This window comes from Ceratotherium simum, chromosome 7 (genome assembly GCF_057802395.1).
Source record: "Ceratotherium simum simum isolate JZ-2026a chromosome 7, ASM5780239v1, whole genome shotgun sequence".
NCBI lineage: Eukaryota > Metazoa > Chordata > Mammalia > Perissodactyla > Rhinocerotidae > Ceratotherium > Ceratotherium simum.
In genome coordinates this window covers 1,624,258-1,641,617 of record NC_141906.1, presented here as the reverse complement: position 1 = coordinate 1,641,617, position 17,360 = coordinate 1,624,258, and the positions used below count along the sequence as shown (strand labels likewise).

Here is a 17,360-nt window from a genome sequence, read left to right as displayed (position 1 = left end):
AATTAGCAAATTCATGATCTTTCCTCAGAAAGATTAAATACTTTTGCATTCCAGGAACTACATGAAAATTATCTTCCCCTTCTGTCTAACACCAATTTTGTAACATTATTTCATTTATGGAATCTGCCCTGGACTTCACAGCATGAGCTCTGGAGAGAAGAAGGCTTGCCCTGTGTCCTTCGTTACAAGGTTGCCTCCGGAACCTGCTGACTAGCTCACTTAGGCTTGACATTTGTAAACTGCAGTTTTCCCTTAATAAGTGGTAACATTGTTAGCATTTCTAAAATTCAGAACAATAATTCTATTCCTAGAAAGTCATAAAGTAAAAACAAGATTTAGTATTTACTCAAAGTTCAACAAAATTTTAATGTTTTTCCTGTTAGCATCTTCTATAATTTCCAGATTCAAGTTGCATGCAATAATTTCCTAATTTAGGAAATTTATGAGAAAGTACTCATACGCATTTTTCAGAAAATTATAATATGACTTATTCTTTCAAGCATATAATTATTTTTCAAGCTGCCTATATGAATAAAATGATTTTCAGTTTTGACCAATTTTTTTCCATTATGTTGTTATCAGATAACTATAGTTGGTTCACTACCAGACCCACGTAAAATTTGTCTTAACTTTAAAATTAGTTCATTGTAGTTTTGTAATACAGTTTAAAAAGTAAGTTCCTTACTTCTTCTTGTGCCTTATGGTGTTCCGTTGCTGTCATGGAAAGAATAACTTTTTCAGTAATTTTCTCTTTCTGCTCATCCATGGCCATGTTCAACTAGAAAATAAATAAATGACATGAAAAGAGGCGCCTATTGACAACCAATAGCAACATTTATTCAAACAACTAATTTAGCATAATTGTGGAAGGTGATTTGAAATTAATTTGGCCCATACTTATGTGAAAATGAACTCCATTTAGATTAAATAAGTTGAAAGTTCATTTTTATATTTAAAACATTTAACACTCTGAATTTTTCACTTCCACTTTTATTGTTTTTAAGTTTACTAAAATATGACTTGAGAGGGGGTCCTCAATTGCAGATATTTCACACCGATGAATACTTTTTCAAAGCACTTTATCAAAATGAGCATAGCAACTTTTTTCTTTAATTAGGCTGATATTTCCTATTAAAATCTTTCATTGCCAGTAGGAAATAAATTGGAGGCTGTTATGTCAGGATAAGAATTCAAGGACATAAACCAAAAGTAAATGTCAATTGAAACACTCTAGAACGATGCAAAATGATTTATAATATTTCATGACAAAGGACAATGTACCTGAAAGACCTAAACAGTGACCCCTGACCTGCTCCATTTACAAAGCCAGATGAAGGTCTTCTCTGCTGCTGCTCACTCATATGTTGTAAAAAGGTGGACGTGGCCCATTCTATATTTCTTTATAAAAATCTCCGTTGAAACAAAATGCTATTTTCAACAAAAAGAAAAAGCTAAACTCCCACGATAATATTCACTCAACAGATTGGCATCAATAGAAAGAAGGAAAACAGGAGCCTGATACAGACCCTCTGAATTAGAATTTTAACAATTCTTAAGCAGTGGACTTGCCATGTTGTACTTCCTTATTGAGGATTAAAAAGGAATAATGACCCTTTTCTGTTTTGTTTTGTTCATGTTGCTGTTGTTTTAAATAGGCTTTCTCAACTGTAGGCCTAGCTAACCATGTTTGAGTTAACATGAATCTTTAAGCCACACCTGCCTGAAAACCCACTCCTGTACTTGGGATGAAGCGGGGGTGCCCTCAACAGTGTGGCTTCCTCGATGCAGCTGTGCACAAACGCTGAAGAAGAGCACCTGACCTGCCAACACCTCATCCATGGACACGTGACACAGCTCAGTGTGTCAGAGATTCTGTTTTGGTAGAGGCGAAAGGTCCAGGGATCCTGAGGTGATTCTGATGATCACCCCAGATAAGGAGTTCAACAACATTTTATAAAGGGCCAGACAGTAAATATTTTAGGCGTGGGGAGGGAGAGGCATACCGTCTTTCCTTCAATTACCCAACTCCGCCCTGGCAGCATGAAATAGACAGTACTTAAACGAATGAGCATAGCTATACTTGAATAAAACAAAAAACAGACAAGTGACTGGCTGAATTTGGTCAGCAGTTTGCCGACCCCTGTTCTAGACTGAGAACCACTGACAAAGAGTTAAAAAAGATCATCGTGTGAGATTGTTCTTCGGACCACTCTCCGCAAGGAGTATTTTTCCTGTGCTGAAGTAAAACAGAAACATAACCTTATAAAACATCAAATACCCAGCTCAACTTCCACACGTGGAAGCCTGTGTGTAAACTGTGGCTCACATACTTGTCTTGGGTCTCTGTTTATTTCTTCATGGAGGATTCTCATCTCAGGGGGAGACAGGCGTGAAGGAGAGCGACTAGGGAATATTCACCAAGCTCATCTATTCTCTAAAAATTTAATTTCTAAATGCAAAAACATTCAGAGCAGTCCTTTTTTGAAGAGAAATAAAACAACAACAGAGCTATGAAACTCTTTGGTGCCACAGCAGTAAGTCAGGTTCTAACAAGGTCTCCCAGGGCCATGACTTTTGGGACTGCTTCCAAGTAACTCTTAAAAGGTGGGAATTCTTTACCTCTGAAAGCACCACAGTTGGAAAAATCACTTCCATTCCAATACTCAACCTCCAAAGAAGCACTACACTAATCTACACAAGCTGAGGGAAAACATATCAACGGTACTGAAAAGCACCATATGCATAGTACCACACAGGGAATCCAGCAGGACTCTGAGAGACAAATGGTCATCAGTATGTAAGGACACACACATGGGCCTTTTCTGGAAACAGGCCAGCCATTTCAAGAGAGATATTTTAATACGATCATTTAGGAGAAAATTATTGTAAGTAAAAAGTCAAATTAAGAAAGTCATTTTCACTCTGAGGTATTAATAACATGCAGAGCTAACAGCACCTCTCCCTCAAGCCCACGTGATAACAATCATGGGAGTCTGCTCTCCTGTCACTTTGGAGGAGAACATCTTGTTTCTTCATAAAGACAAAACTAGTTGCTTTTGATTTGCTATTCTCATCTAAAATATGTGAAATCATTTTTGTCAATGGATTTGAAATTTCTGAGACTAATTTTTCATGTATAAAGAGGGTAGAAACTTCAAATTAAAAATCAAAACAAACGGAAAGGATGAACATTGAGGGCATTATGCTAAGTGAAATAAGTCAGAAGAGAAAGACAAATACTGTATGATCTCACTTAAATGTGGAATCTAAAGAAAACCAAAACAAAACAACCCAGCTCATAGAAAAAGAGAACAGACTGGTGGTTGTGCCGGGCGGTGAGGGGGCGGGCAGGAAATGGGTGAAGAGGTCAAAAGGTACAAACTTCCAGTTATAAGATAAATAACTCATGGGGATGTAATGTAGAGCATAGTGACTATAGTTAACAATATTGCATTGCATATTTAAAAGTTGCTAAGAGAGTAGATCTTAAAAGTTCCCATCACAAGGAAAAAAAATTCTGTAACTGTGTGGTGATGGATGTTAACTAGACTTATTGTGGTGACCATTTTGCAATATATACAAATATCAAATCATTATGTTGTACACCCGAAACTATTATATATGTCAATTATACCTCAATAAAAAAAAACAGAAAGATGACTAAAATTTGTATGTAACTGTGAAAAGCCAAATCTCTACCAAACAGGGGCGAAAGAAACCGAGTCGCTTTGCTCTCAGAATATCTTTGTCCTTTTTGAATGTGAGAAAACACCCCAAACATTCGCTGTGCACATCGAAATCTAACAAGCTAAATAGGAAGGTTTAATATACCATTTTTGTCAGGCTTTGCTGTTAAGATTTTAAAAATATGTAAGTAACCAACTTGAGCTATCCAAAATATGGTTCAGGTCGGGCTCATTCAATATTAAAGTAGCCAGAATAGAGCAATCAAGTGACTCATTAAGGCCAGTGTAGAAAGGGAAGAAACAAGAAACATAACAGTTCTGTCAAAGAAAACTGAACAAAAATGCTGCAAGAAAATGGTCTGGTTAGAGAAACAAGGTGAAAAAGGATAAGTTCACCTCAAAGGATTTGTTCAGGAATTAAAAAAAGAAAAATCCACAAAAGTAGACCAACAGAGTCCAGTGAAATGACTTCTGGAGGTGGTTCCTTTCAGACTGTATCCATTCTACTCAAACTGTTGATGCTACAGGCGCTGGCAGCATCCTTTGTCTAAAGCCCTCCGGGTCATAGTTGAGACACAAACAGTTCCCTCATATAAAACATGCAGCCTGTTGTGACTGTAACAGAAAATGCTCTTAATTTTGAGGAGTTCTTCAAGCATTTGCTGGCTCGTGAAGCCCCACTATGGCTGTCCTAGAGGGGAAACAGGCCCAAGACCTTCTGCTGGAGAAACACAGACAGAACAGCAGGGACCCCGTTTCACGTGCGTCGTCAACAGTGTGTGGCTTTTCTTTCTTGTTTTCTTAACTCCCCTTAATATTTTGGGGGGGAGTTAAAGTTTTGTGTAAAACTTTTTACATGATAGTAAGATAAAATAAAATCTATTTTACAGGGGAAAGTAACTCTAAAGTAAACTCTAAGTCCATTTATTAATATCTTTAGAGAAGGCACAGTAATCTAGCAAGCTGGTGTGTTCCATCAACCTAATTCATACTGACATTCCAAATGGTACCAGCCAAAGAGGGAAGAGCCTATGCGTCCAACCAAACTCTCAGTGCCCCGAACTGTAGTCCTGCATATATTTTCCTCTGTATTCAGAACACCTAGAGATTCAAACGTAAAGTACATGATATGTGTTGTGTATAATATCCTTCATAAATCAACATAACCCAACAAGAACACTGAATCTTTCTATCAAAAATCTGTTTTTGACCTGTAAATATTGATCTATTAATAAATTGTTGGATCCATATTTTACATGCAGATCAATACAGACAATACAGTTTAGCATAAACAACAGGACAATCAGCCTTCATATATAGCGACAAGTTCCCCAATGGTCTGTTAATATACAAAAGACTGGGACAAATTACTTATTTATACATACAAAACATGGTTATAAAGGCCAGCTGCAGGTATTTTTTTGGGAAGTGCATTTTAATAAGGTCCTATTCAGTTAGGGACAAATAGGGAAGAAGTAGTTTGCACTACAGAGTTTAGCGCAAGAGCTCTCTCTTTTTCTAACCACGAAATCAATCATTTGTCCAGACTGTGGGAGTCAGAGTTAGTTACTGAAAAGAGCTCCGTACATAAACAAGTCAATAACTCATTGTGTGTTATTGTTGAGCTGAAGAAGTCGGCTTTCAAAAAGCTGCCCCTGCTTCTCTCAGAATGAATGTCACTGTATTCAGAGGCTGGGAGAGCCTCCTTTGTTTCCAGCCATTGCTGCTGCCATTTATGTATGGGAACAGGAGGTGGCTGCTATGAGCGTGGGGGAAGCCACTATTTGGTATCATGGGTGTCCAGGAAAAACTCTGAATTTTGTCACCTAAATAATTTGTGTCTGGAAATACATTAATGGAAGTGATAAAGAGTAGCCACACACACAAAAGTATGTGGTAAAGGAATTAAATGAGTCTGTATCATTTTAAATTAGATCAGGCTGATATTTTCGCTTCCCTACCTGTCAACAAAGATGAAACCAAAATATAGGCAATGGTTTGAAAAGTTCAAATGTACAAAACCAAACTAGTGAACAGGTCAACATGTCAAACAAATACTATCCATTCCTGCCATGAATATTAGGGGCGATTCTTGGGACTCTCAAATGGGGTTTTCAATGTGTACGTGTGTGTGTGTGTGTGTGTGTGTGTGTGTGAATTTAAGGAATGATTTTATGTGCTCAACACTTGTGATAAGTTAAAGAAATCTGAACTATATTTGATTTAAAAATTAAGTATGCTTTGGAAGTGAACTGAACCTAAAATTCATAAGATACAAATATTATCATATTCTTATTTGTTTCATCTTAATATTTATTAAAAACCTACTATTTATTCAGAATCAAACCAGGAACTGTGAAGAAGCACCAAACCAGGATTAAAAGTTTATATTTGGGTTGAGCAAATAAAAAATGCATGTGGATCTGTTTAGTAAATGGTCTTCATGGGGTGAGGGCAGTAGTCTCTGAAATCTTTCAACAAAAGCTCACTAATTAGACAAAGTTGGCCTTGTAGGCAAGGAGAGAGTTGGGAACCTAGAACTGAATCCAGCTGATCCCATTTCCCCCATAATTCAGAAAACCACAGCATTAAATGACATAACATGCTTCCACATAAACCACTGTTCTGGACATTTTTCTAGGCACAAATAGGCTAATAGAATGTGCAACATGGTTGATGAGACAATTTTAAAAAGTTAGAAACAATATAGGGCATGAGGTAAAGCATAATTAACTGTCAAATGGAGGTCTGAGCAATACAATCTACAAGCAACAATATTATTTGGGAATGGAATGATTGGAGATGCGAAGGCATAAACGATGGGTAGTGTCTGCTAGGAAAAGGAGAAGTGATGATATGGGGCCGTATTGGTAATAAATGTTAATATTACTAGTTAGTAATTAATTACACAATGAAGCTCATTCTACATACACTTAGTGAAGTGGCTTGACACGGCTTTGGGAGTGGGAGGAGAGAGGACAAGCTGAGCCTTGAAGGAAAAGCAGAGAGACAGAGCACAGCTGATCCAGCTCACTTAGCCTAAGGCAATGGTCCGACTGGAAGGAACGTTTCATACGGGGGAAGGAGGGCTGGATCGTTAGTGTGCCCTGTACCTAATCTACTTCTGAATTTAAATGTAAGGTGGGGATACATATATGCAAAGTGCCAGTCCTATAATGAAGGCACAATCGAGGACTCAGTCCTTAGCTCTGCCTTGGCTCAGCCCCATCCTCTCAAGCTATTTATGCTTAACTCAGTTCCAGTCTTCGAGATCCCTTACGTAAATCCTGACCTACCCCACTTCCAACCAAGTTGTCTCACTGAAGTCCTTTTTATAAAAAAATTCGAGAGTGCTACTTCTAGACTTGGAGAAGGAGCAGAATCCTTAACTCAAACTGGCTGTGGATTCTGGCTCCGCCACAAACCAGTTCTGAGGCCTTGGGCAGCAGTGATGGTTCACACAGCCCAGGTCTTCCAAAGCCAGGGATGCCTCTCCCAACATTGCTAATTCTTTGAAAAAAGCTACTTGTACCACAGCCTGTAGCTTCTTGAGGACGGTTTGTTTTAAGGGAGAATTTATAAAAGAAATCTTCATTATATTTGAAAACCAGCAAAAAAAATCACAACCATTTAAAATAGTAACATTTTAAAATAGTTATAGTTTGTCTAAAAGGATGTAAAAGAGAATTCTCCACAATACTTCACCTTCAATTTATTTAACACTTAAAGAAACTTAAATTGCTTTTAAAATCTCCTTTCTTTTCTGTTTTTTAAAAAAAGTAATCATAAATTTGAGCCCTTCCACATTCTTTGGGAAACTGGCATGAGTTAGTCCTGACTCAGTAGCCAGATTATCAACTTCCTGCCTAGACATTCTGTCACGACTGGGAACGCCACACCCCCAAGCTGAACTCAGCCCACCCTCTCAAAGCACCTCTCTCCTCCACTTCCTCCACTGCCATGTGCAACTTTGGAGACACTGGCCAAGGGTGGGCTCCCAACCCCAGACCAATCGGCCTCTCTCTTCAGAGATACAGTCACGAGAGGAACCACATAGAGACCCTACAGTTGGAGAGAATCTGTCCCATTAACAGCACCCGGAAGAGACTTCCCCTTAGATCCAGACGTGTGGAGCTGTTCTGGTTCTTTCTAGAGCTCCTATCTTTGGTCTTTCCTTGAATTCCATGGGCTACCACTCGCAATCCCATTAAATTCAGTTTTTGCCTGAGTTAGCCTAAGACAAATCCCATTGATTGCAACCAATAAACCCTAACAGATACATCATGTAGGTCTTCACAGTAAACGCCGCATTACTTTAGGAGATCTGAATGAGTCTCTATTCCTCGAAACTCAAATGTCTTAATAGTGTGCCAAGTTTAAAGAAGTCTTTCAGGTATTAAATGGGTAATGTAACAGAGATAACGGTTTAAAAATTATCAACATGCTTTTCTTTTTGTCCTTTCCAAGTACAAGAGCCCTAATTACCCGAGGCATCCCTAGGATTTGTCACAATGATATTGTTTCTGACATGTACAATAGAATTGTGCAACAAAACAATATCCTTGCAAACAAGACTGTTGCCTTGAGAGAGGATCTGCCTCTCAAGAAAACCCTTTACTCCTCCCAATTAGCATATAAATAGCTAAATTTAGAAAACTCAGCCCATAAATTTCCCCCTGTAAATTAGGAGTAACGACTGACTGTTGTTAAGCCTTTGCTGAAATCAGGAATAAGAAAGATACAAGGTAAAAACAAAATAAAAGCCTACTTCCTTCTGTCCTAGAGGAGGAATAGGAAGAGGTTTCAGAGGGCTAGGCAGGAAAGTAAATAGCCAGAAGAAGTCCTAAGTTCCCCGTGGTGGGGGGGGGGAGGGCGGGGCTTGGGGAGGGAGCAACTGTCAGGTAAGTGGAAACAAGTCCCTGGGCAGAGGGCTCTTCTGCTCCCCTGCCGTCACTATGGACACACTGAAGAAGCTGTCCTTAGCAACCTAGGACACAGCCTTGGACAAGATGGCATGGTACAGGCAGGCAGAGGGAGGCCTTAGGTCTACCTTTCCCAAACCACCCTTGGTATCTGTGTGTCTTAGGACTTGGAAGTAGCTGAGTGTTAGGCTGGGAAGTTTGCCACAGGCTATCGGGATAGTGAGGAAACACGGCTTTATAGTGATTCCACTCAAGCCAGGCCAAATGGGGGTCTCAGTCAGACCTTGGAGGGGGTCTCTAATACCAGAGGAAGTCAAGTTTAGATTAGATCATGCAGGAAGCAACACTAGAAAAAGTACCTGAGTCAAAAGAACAGGCTATGAGTTCACACGACGCAGGCCAGATGAGCGCCCAGCAACCAGGTGAACAGGGATGCCCTTCCACTGGCCAGCAGCCATGCCAACGCATACGTTCCAACGGGCCGGCAGGAGGCCAGGGGCCCCTCGCCTTGAGGACTGAAAGCCACACAACTCCGTGTTCCATATACTGTCTGAAGGAAACCAACAGGATACAGGAGAGTCTATCTGAGAGAAAGAATAACCTAAAATAACTATTTAAGTGATCAGATCAGACTAAGCTTTAAATGGAATTGGACATTCAGCTATTTTCCCCCCGATTCAGTGGGTGAGAGCTCAGGAAGAAAGTAACATTCATGTCAGAAAATATCTCTGCGTCATTTAGTGATTTTGCACACAAATTGTATACACACATATGAGAGACTCTGTTGACAGACTGTGCCAAGGAACACAGGCAAAAACAGATCTATAAGACAAAGGAGAAAATAGAATACAGTCAGACTGTAAATTTTTCAGAGAAAGTGATAAGATGGCACCTACCAAATGGAGTAGGCCAATTAAGGGTATCAAAGAAATATTTTAGTTGTTTATGGGTTCTCCAAAATAACTTGAGAATTCAGCTGAGACGCGCGTGTGGCAGGCTGCCTCCGTATTATGTCTGCTCACCTACCACTTCAGCTAGCCCAATCTTACACCATTTCTGGCACTAGAATGTGTAACGTGTAAACTTTAAACTTTGCGTAAGGTAACGAATCACGTTTTCTCTCACCCACTAAAGCAGCTATCTCGAATCAGAGAACTCCTTGAGAATCGTAGGTAGAATTCTGGGGCCCAGAAAGGATAAGCCAGAGAGGCCACTATCCTTACAGAACAGTATCTGAATGTGGGAAGGCTGGGTGTGATGAACCTTACGTCTCCAATAAGCCTATTTCCAATTATGATTTCCTGCAGTGATGGGGAAACCGTCCCCCTCAACCCTCTGTGGCCCAGCTTTGGTCCAGCCTCATCTGTGAAGCCCACTTGGGCTTTGGCCTCTCCCCATACACATACATGAGCCAAAGTACACTGCCATTTATTACAGATGTTGTCCCTCCCACCTCCCTCCCTTCTTTTCTCCAGTGCATTTACTGAACGCCAGTGCTGAGATGAACAATGCACGGCACCGGTCCTGGTGATATAGGTCTGTACTTTCCGAGGGCTAACAGTCCATTGAGAACTGCAGTTCAGCACTCAGCATTTCCCTCGCTGTTTCCCTCGCATTTGTCCCTGAGGTAAAAGACCATATCCTATCACTATTTTATATCCCCAGTAAATGCAGCCATAGCAGGCAGGGAGCACACGGTCAATAAGTGTCTGTGATGGGCTCGTGATGGATGAGAATCCTCGGATTCCAAGTGCTTTTATTCTTCATTAAACAGCCGTTTTCTAAACTATGTGCTGGGTACTAGGTGACAGGAATTCTGTGGTCAAATAATTTTCCTAAACACTAGGTTAAACCAAGGTAAGTGGGCTCTCCTTTATAGCATGGCTCCTAAGAGCCTTTAATATGCTGAAAGATGCTGTTAATGACCATGAGAGTTCCTCACGGTGTCCAGCCAGACATACTTCTGGGAAGGTGTCAAGAGACCAACGATTCTCCAACTGAGTTGAGGATGGACCTCTCAGAGTTTATCCAAGAGTGATGACAAAGTGACTCAGAACCCAGACACAGGAGCATAGCTCTGTCCTCCCGTCAACGTGGCTCAGCCCTGCCTGCTGGGCTTCCCTCAAATTAATCCGAATTCTCCAATGTTATTTGTCTGGACCTTGAAGAAAATATTCTATAATACATCTAAAAAAATGACCAAGAAATTTTGGGAAACAAGAAGAAATAGTAAAACTAATATTAAAACAAAAATCATTCAAGCAGTGTATCACAGTGCATAAGACAGATAATAGAACAAAATATCAGGTTAAAATAGACACAGCTTATATACCTAGGGCTTATTATAAGTTAAATGTGATACGAGTCTATAATCTCTTAGCCACAACTCCAAAATCTAAAAATTTCTGAAAACAATGTTTTTTTAGAACTCATCAGGCAGCAAATCCTAGCAAGGACTGATTTACAGCCTTTACTTATCCCACTTAGTGTGAATGCTTCCCTGTGAAATATTCAAGTGCCTTGTTTCGGGGACCTGTTTCAGACCCACTGGGGTTGTTACATAAGATATGGTCCACGTACTACATTACTTTTCTAAAGTTAAAACATTCTGAATTCTGAAATACATCTGGCCCCATGGGGTTAGATAAAAGACTGTGGTATGAATTTCAAATCAACAAGGAAAGGGTAGATTATTAAATAGATAGTATTGGAATGGACAACCCACTAAGAGTTTAGAAAAACATGCTGGATCCATTTTTTACTTAACATACTTTTGATGACTTAAAGATTTAAACATAATAATAAAAGTGCTAGAAGATAATATAGCTGAATTCATAAAATCTGAAAGGAAAAGGTCTTTCTAAGTCTAATATGGCTAGATTTAATTAAATGTAAGTCCTGAACTTCTATACCTCAAAAAGGAGCTTTAATAAAATTGAAAAGCAACAATATACTGAGAATCTATTTGCAATGTGACAATAGGTTAATATCCTTAATAAGTAAAGAACATGTGTAGGTAATCTACCAAAATAGTTAAGAAAAAGATAAACACCAAAGACAGTAGGACCAAAGGAAATGAATATATCATTCATAAAAGAAAAAATACAAATGGTGAAAAAAAACAGGCACAAAAAGTCCAATATTACTACTGACAAAACAAACTAAAAACAATGAGATGACAGGTTTAACTTATTGTGTGGTCAAAAGATCTTCTAATGATAAGAATTAGTGAATTTAAGGAACAGTGAAGACGGGGAAACCGGCATTTTCACATACTGCTGGTGAGAACATAAATGCTACAGCTTGTTAGAGGGAAATCTGGCAGTGCAGAGCAAACCTTAAAAATGTGCACAAACTTTGATGCAGAAATTCCACTTCTAGGAATTTTACAACAGGAAATAATCATGGATATGCAACCCAAAAGTGACTAACAGGATTGACAAAACCCTGTTTGCAGCAGTAAAAAGACTGCATAATACGTAAATGTTCAAAATTAAAAGGATTAGTAAAATAAACCTATAGAGAGAAAATCGTCATCTATTTAAAGTACTGCTACGGAATATTTTATAACAGGAAATGGTAACAATATATTAACTGAAAAAATCAAGTCTCAAAAAGTAAATAAAATTTTAAATATATATCAGTATATAAGAAGGGCATACATCAAAATATTGAGAATATTTTGGGATTGTGGGTGAGATTGTGGGTGGTATAGTTCTCTTTTTTCTTATTTATATCAGCTTATCTCTAGAAACTAAATATTCTACAATATTAATACACATACATACAGGGATCTTTTAATTAAAAATAGGCTCTTTTTAATAGTGCTTCTTTTCTCGTTACCCAGCAATATGTGATGTACTACTTGTGTTTGAAATGTGTTCTCTGTCCACATTCACTCCAACTTAATTGTCTTTTCCCTCATTTTATCCAATCTTTAAAAGATAAAATATAGTTCAAAAGAAAACAAAAGTTTACAAGAAGAGACAAAAAAGAAGATAAAACACTATTATCGCCTTTGCTTTTAAAATTGCCAACAGCTTACTAAACTTTGAGAGAACGGGCAGTGTAAATTAATGTAGGGTAATGGAAGGTTTATGAATTCTGATTTAATAACTGCACTAAACTATATTTACTGCTTCTTAAAAGTGAACTGAGATGAGAGCAGATAAAGGTGGGACTCGCACTATCTACCTGTCACACTATTCTGGGCACTGCAGACGCACTGTAGCCAGGAACTCCTCAACAGAGCTTCAGGACGTCCTGTAAATGATGCTTAAAGATGTGAAGGGACTTGCTCGTGAACAGGAAGCAAAAGCAACTGAAGAACGAGGATTCAAATCCAGGCATGTCTGACTCTAGCGCCCATGATTTTTAATTACATCTTGGATACATCAGAAAATATGATTAATAAATGCAGGAAATAACTAGATAGTAAGACAAATTGGCAAATTTTTCCTTCATATTAAAGCATATGATTATACAAGTCCAGAGTTAAAAATCAGAATTCTATTAATATGAATTGATTTTGATGACAATAATAAGAAAATAAATTGTATTTGGGGACTTTAGTCGAGGAGAATTTATTTTTGAGTTTTGTACAAAAACAACTGGATATACATCCATTGACTGTCAGCAATTATTAATGAAACATATTAAAGTCACTTGGGAAATAATTCCTTACCTAACTTTTACTTCCCCTCTAGAACTATCAAAATTAACACCTAATGTTATTTTTCCATTCTGAAAGTGTCTATTAAAGCATTCTAACACAATTAATACAACAACTCATGAGCACTCAGAGGTATTATCAACAGTTTTGTATGTAATAGTTTAGACCTCCTCCTAAGCACATATATAGAAATATAAATACATGTAAAATATACAGGTTTGATGTTTACGAAAATGATATCACTGCCATATCATTTGGCAATTTGCTTTTTTTACATGGCAATGCCTTCATATGTCCCTTAAAAAACATCTTAAAGGGCCAGCCCCATGGAGTAGTGGTTAAGTTAGGCATGCTCTGCTTCAGTGGCCTGGGTTCGTGGGTTTGGATCCCAGGCACAGACCTACACCCCTCGTCAGCCATGCTGTAGCAGCAACCCACAAACAAAATAGAGGAAGACTGGCACAGACGTTAGCTCAGGAACAATCTTTCTCACCAACAAAGTCTTGAACAGCAAACTATACACATCTGCACTTTGGATTTAGCCTGTTTTTAAGCTCTTATTTAAGGCAAAAATCTGATCATGTCACTGTCCACTTGAAACTCTTCAGTGACTCCCCACTGTCTACAAGATAAAAACCTAAGCTCCTCATTGTGCAACTCTGACATGCTCTTATGCTATGCCACAGCAGTCCTCATGGTCTACTCACCAGTGCCCCTACACCCTGAAATTATGAGAGAATCTCAAGATCCATTCTTTACATCCCCATCCCACTCTGAGCCACCTCCCCCACCACTGGGAATTACCAGCATAGTTACCATGTTACTACCCCAAATTCTATTGTGGGTTGGGAAACATACAAGTATAAAAAGTAGATTGCCCTAACTCTAGGTTGTATCACTCACACACACGCGCACACACACACACACGCACACACTCTGACCTGGCTCTGGTTTGCCTCCTCCAGGAAGCCCGCTGACTCATTCTCAGTCCCAGGCACAGGAACCATCTTTGATACCCTCCACTGTGCTCCTACAGTGACTGTGCAGGATGCTATCACAGCACTTAATGCAGTGAATTGGTACCAGACTGAGCAGCTCTAAAGTAGGCTCTGAGTCTATATCCATCTCTATGTCCTTAGCGCCTGGTACAGAACAGATACTTGACAAATACTGGTTACACCGAATAGAACTATACAGAAGACCTGGAAAACTGTGACTGGGATATATAGAATTCTCAAAAGAAATTCCAGAAGGCCCCAAAGTTTTGCACAATATATACAAAATTAAGGAGGATAATGATTCCATCTTTATCATCCAATCTGGTCTTTTAAAATTATAAGTTGGGTGACTTTCATTACAAGGTTAGGAAAGGTTATAAGAGGGAACCCTGAGGCTAGATTTTATTGTTTGTTATCATATCATTATACTGTTTATTACTGTTTATTTTATTATTTATTACGTTATTTACTGTCAGCTCCATCCTCTCTAGAACCTGAGTGTCCATTCCTGCTGGCAAAGCCTAATGTGGACCCTGCTCTGTGCTTCCTCTTCCGAGTTGTTAAGCCTCGTTGTTCTGAGGGGATGGGAGCCACAGCTGCCAGTTGTCATTCTGACCAAAAGTGATTGTAGGCAAACAGACATTTATTTCATAAACTTGTAACTAACAGATAAACTCAGGACATTTTTAATTTAGTTTTGGTTTTCAGAACTTGATCTGGACTCTAACTTTTTACTGTTCTACATTTCAAATCTTGCTCATTAAAAAAAAAGCTAAGGGGACCAGCCAAGTGGCATAGTCGTTAAGTTCGGCACACTCCGCTTTGGCGGCCGGGTTCCCAGGGTCAGATCCCTGGTGCGGACCTGCACCACTCATCAGCCACACTGTGGTGGCATCCCACATACAAAATAGTGGAAGACTGGCACAGATGTTAGCTCAGGGCTGATCTTCCTCAGCAAAAGAAAAAAAAAAAAGCTAAGACTTTTGTGGTTGAAAGTGGTTTGAATGTGGATGCTGGGATGATTCACATCCTTACTCTGAAATGGATTCCCTCTGTTTTCCAAAATTGTTGACCTCTCAACTTTATCTAGCCTCTAGATACTCTGATTATGTTGATGGTCAATATTCTGATTCGTCATCATCATCCATCACTAGAGAAGGGAGAACTGTTGAGGGCTCACGAGGTGCCAGGCACCATGCTGAGTATTTACTCGCATTTCTCACTTACCTTTAAGAAAGGTGAGGGAGAAATCTACGCATGGTAGAGGGAAGAGTACAGTATGTTTAAACTATTTGTCCCAAAACATGACCCAAATCTCTAGACACAAACTTTGAAATCTCTGCCAAAAAAAAAAAATCTCCTCCTTCTGAATCCTTCTGTTTTTTGTGTCATATGTATAGAATTTTGCATCATCAACGTCATTCAAGAAATATTTATTGAATACTTATTATGTGTCAGTCCCCAGAAACAGTGGTTAACAAGACACTTCCCTCTGCAGCTTAAAATCTTAGAAAGCAGACAGACATAGGACAAACAGCAGAAAGTATGACAAGCATAAAAAGAAGGCAGGATTTCCAGGAAGAGCTAACCTAGGCTTGGCGCCAGAGCAGGAAATGCTTCTCTGAGCTAGAATGTTACTAAGCTAAAGATGGGCAAGAAGTAACCTAGTCAGGGGTGACAAGGAGGAGCGTTCTAGGCAGAGGAAGTGCTAGAGTCACTCTTCCACAAAACATCTCATATGGTATCCTATCTAATCATTTAGAAAGGAATCATCACTGCCATTTCACAGATGAAAAAACTAAGACTCAGAGATAGGATCGGTTAATAAGATTGGAACACTCGTCCATCAGACTCCACAGCATTCCCACTATGCTTAGCTCCCTCCGAAAGCTGCCTGCATCAGCACCCTACTGGACCAGCGATTAGCAAACCTTTTCCATAAAGACAGATAGTAAACAGTTTTGGGGCTTTGCTCACGAAGAGGCAGAATCAAGGATAAAATATAGGAACTTAACAAGAGAAAAAAACAAATTTCCATAAACTTTGTGATGAAATTCAAAATATAATAATATAATAATAAAAATTGATTACAATATTTTGTAATACAGAAATTCTTCTGCTGATGAGAAGAATGAAATGCTTGGAGGGGGGAATAACATTTCACTTAATTGGGGTTCAAAGTTGGTGTTCCCTATAAGCAAACAAGTTGGAAATATTCATCTGTGAAAACCACTCTGCACCGTGGATCACACCAGAATGGCACCCAGTGGGATCTGGCCCACAGGCTATAGTTTGGCAACCCCTTTATCAGTCCATAAACATCGAGAGCAGCACTGTCCAACAGAAGTCTAAGTGAGGCACAAACATAATCTTAAATAGTCTAGTAGCTGTGTTAAAAAAGGTCAAAAGAAATAGGCTAAATTTACTTTAGTAATTTATTTCACCAAAATGTTACCATTTAAACATATGATCAATACAAAAATTATTAATGAGGGGGCTGGCCCTGTGGTTTAGTGGCTAAGTGCGAGCACTCCGCTACTGGCAGCCCAGGTTCGGATCCCGAGCACGCACCATGCTGAGGCAGCGTCCCACATACAGCAACTAGAAGGATGTGCAACTATGACATACAACTATCTGCTGGGGCTTTGGGGAGAAAAAGGGAAAAAAAGGAGGAGGATTGGCAATAGATGTTAGCTCAGGGCCGGTCTTCCTCAGCAAAAAAAAAAAGAGGAGAATTGGCATGGATGTTAGCTCAGGGCTGATCTTCCTCACACACACACAAAAAGTTATTAATGAGATATTTCACCATCTTATTTCATACTAAATCTTTGAAATGCAGAGTGAATTTCACACTTACAGCATGTCTCAATTTGGACTAGTCACATGTCAAGTACAGCACAGCTCCAGAGGACAGGCCTGTGTCAGGGCTAGGAATGCATAACTGAGAAAAACAGATCCTACAGAATCCATATTCCACTGAAGAGTGCGAATTCTGTCTAAAGGGGGCAGCTACTCAGCTCCACAAAATGTCGTCATGTGGAAAAGTGACAGATGTTCCAAATTTTCAGAGGAACCAAAAATC

At 39.2% G+C, this 17,360-nt stretch overlaps 1 protein-coding gene across 1 annotated transcript in view; it reads right to left on the bottom strand.

Moving 5' to 3' along the window:
- Window positions 1-17,360, bottom strand: part of DCDC1 (doublecortin domain containing 1) — a 392,270-nt gene that overhangs the window by 223,281 nt on the left and 151,629 nt on the right. Inside the window, exon 8 of the mRNA XM_087433962.1 lies at window positions 686-778. Within this exon, the coding sequence (XP_087290088.1) occupies window positions 686-778 (93 nt within the window). The remainder of the gene's footprint in view (window positions 1-685; window positions 779-17,360) is intronic.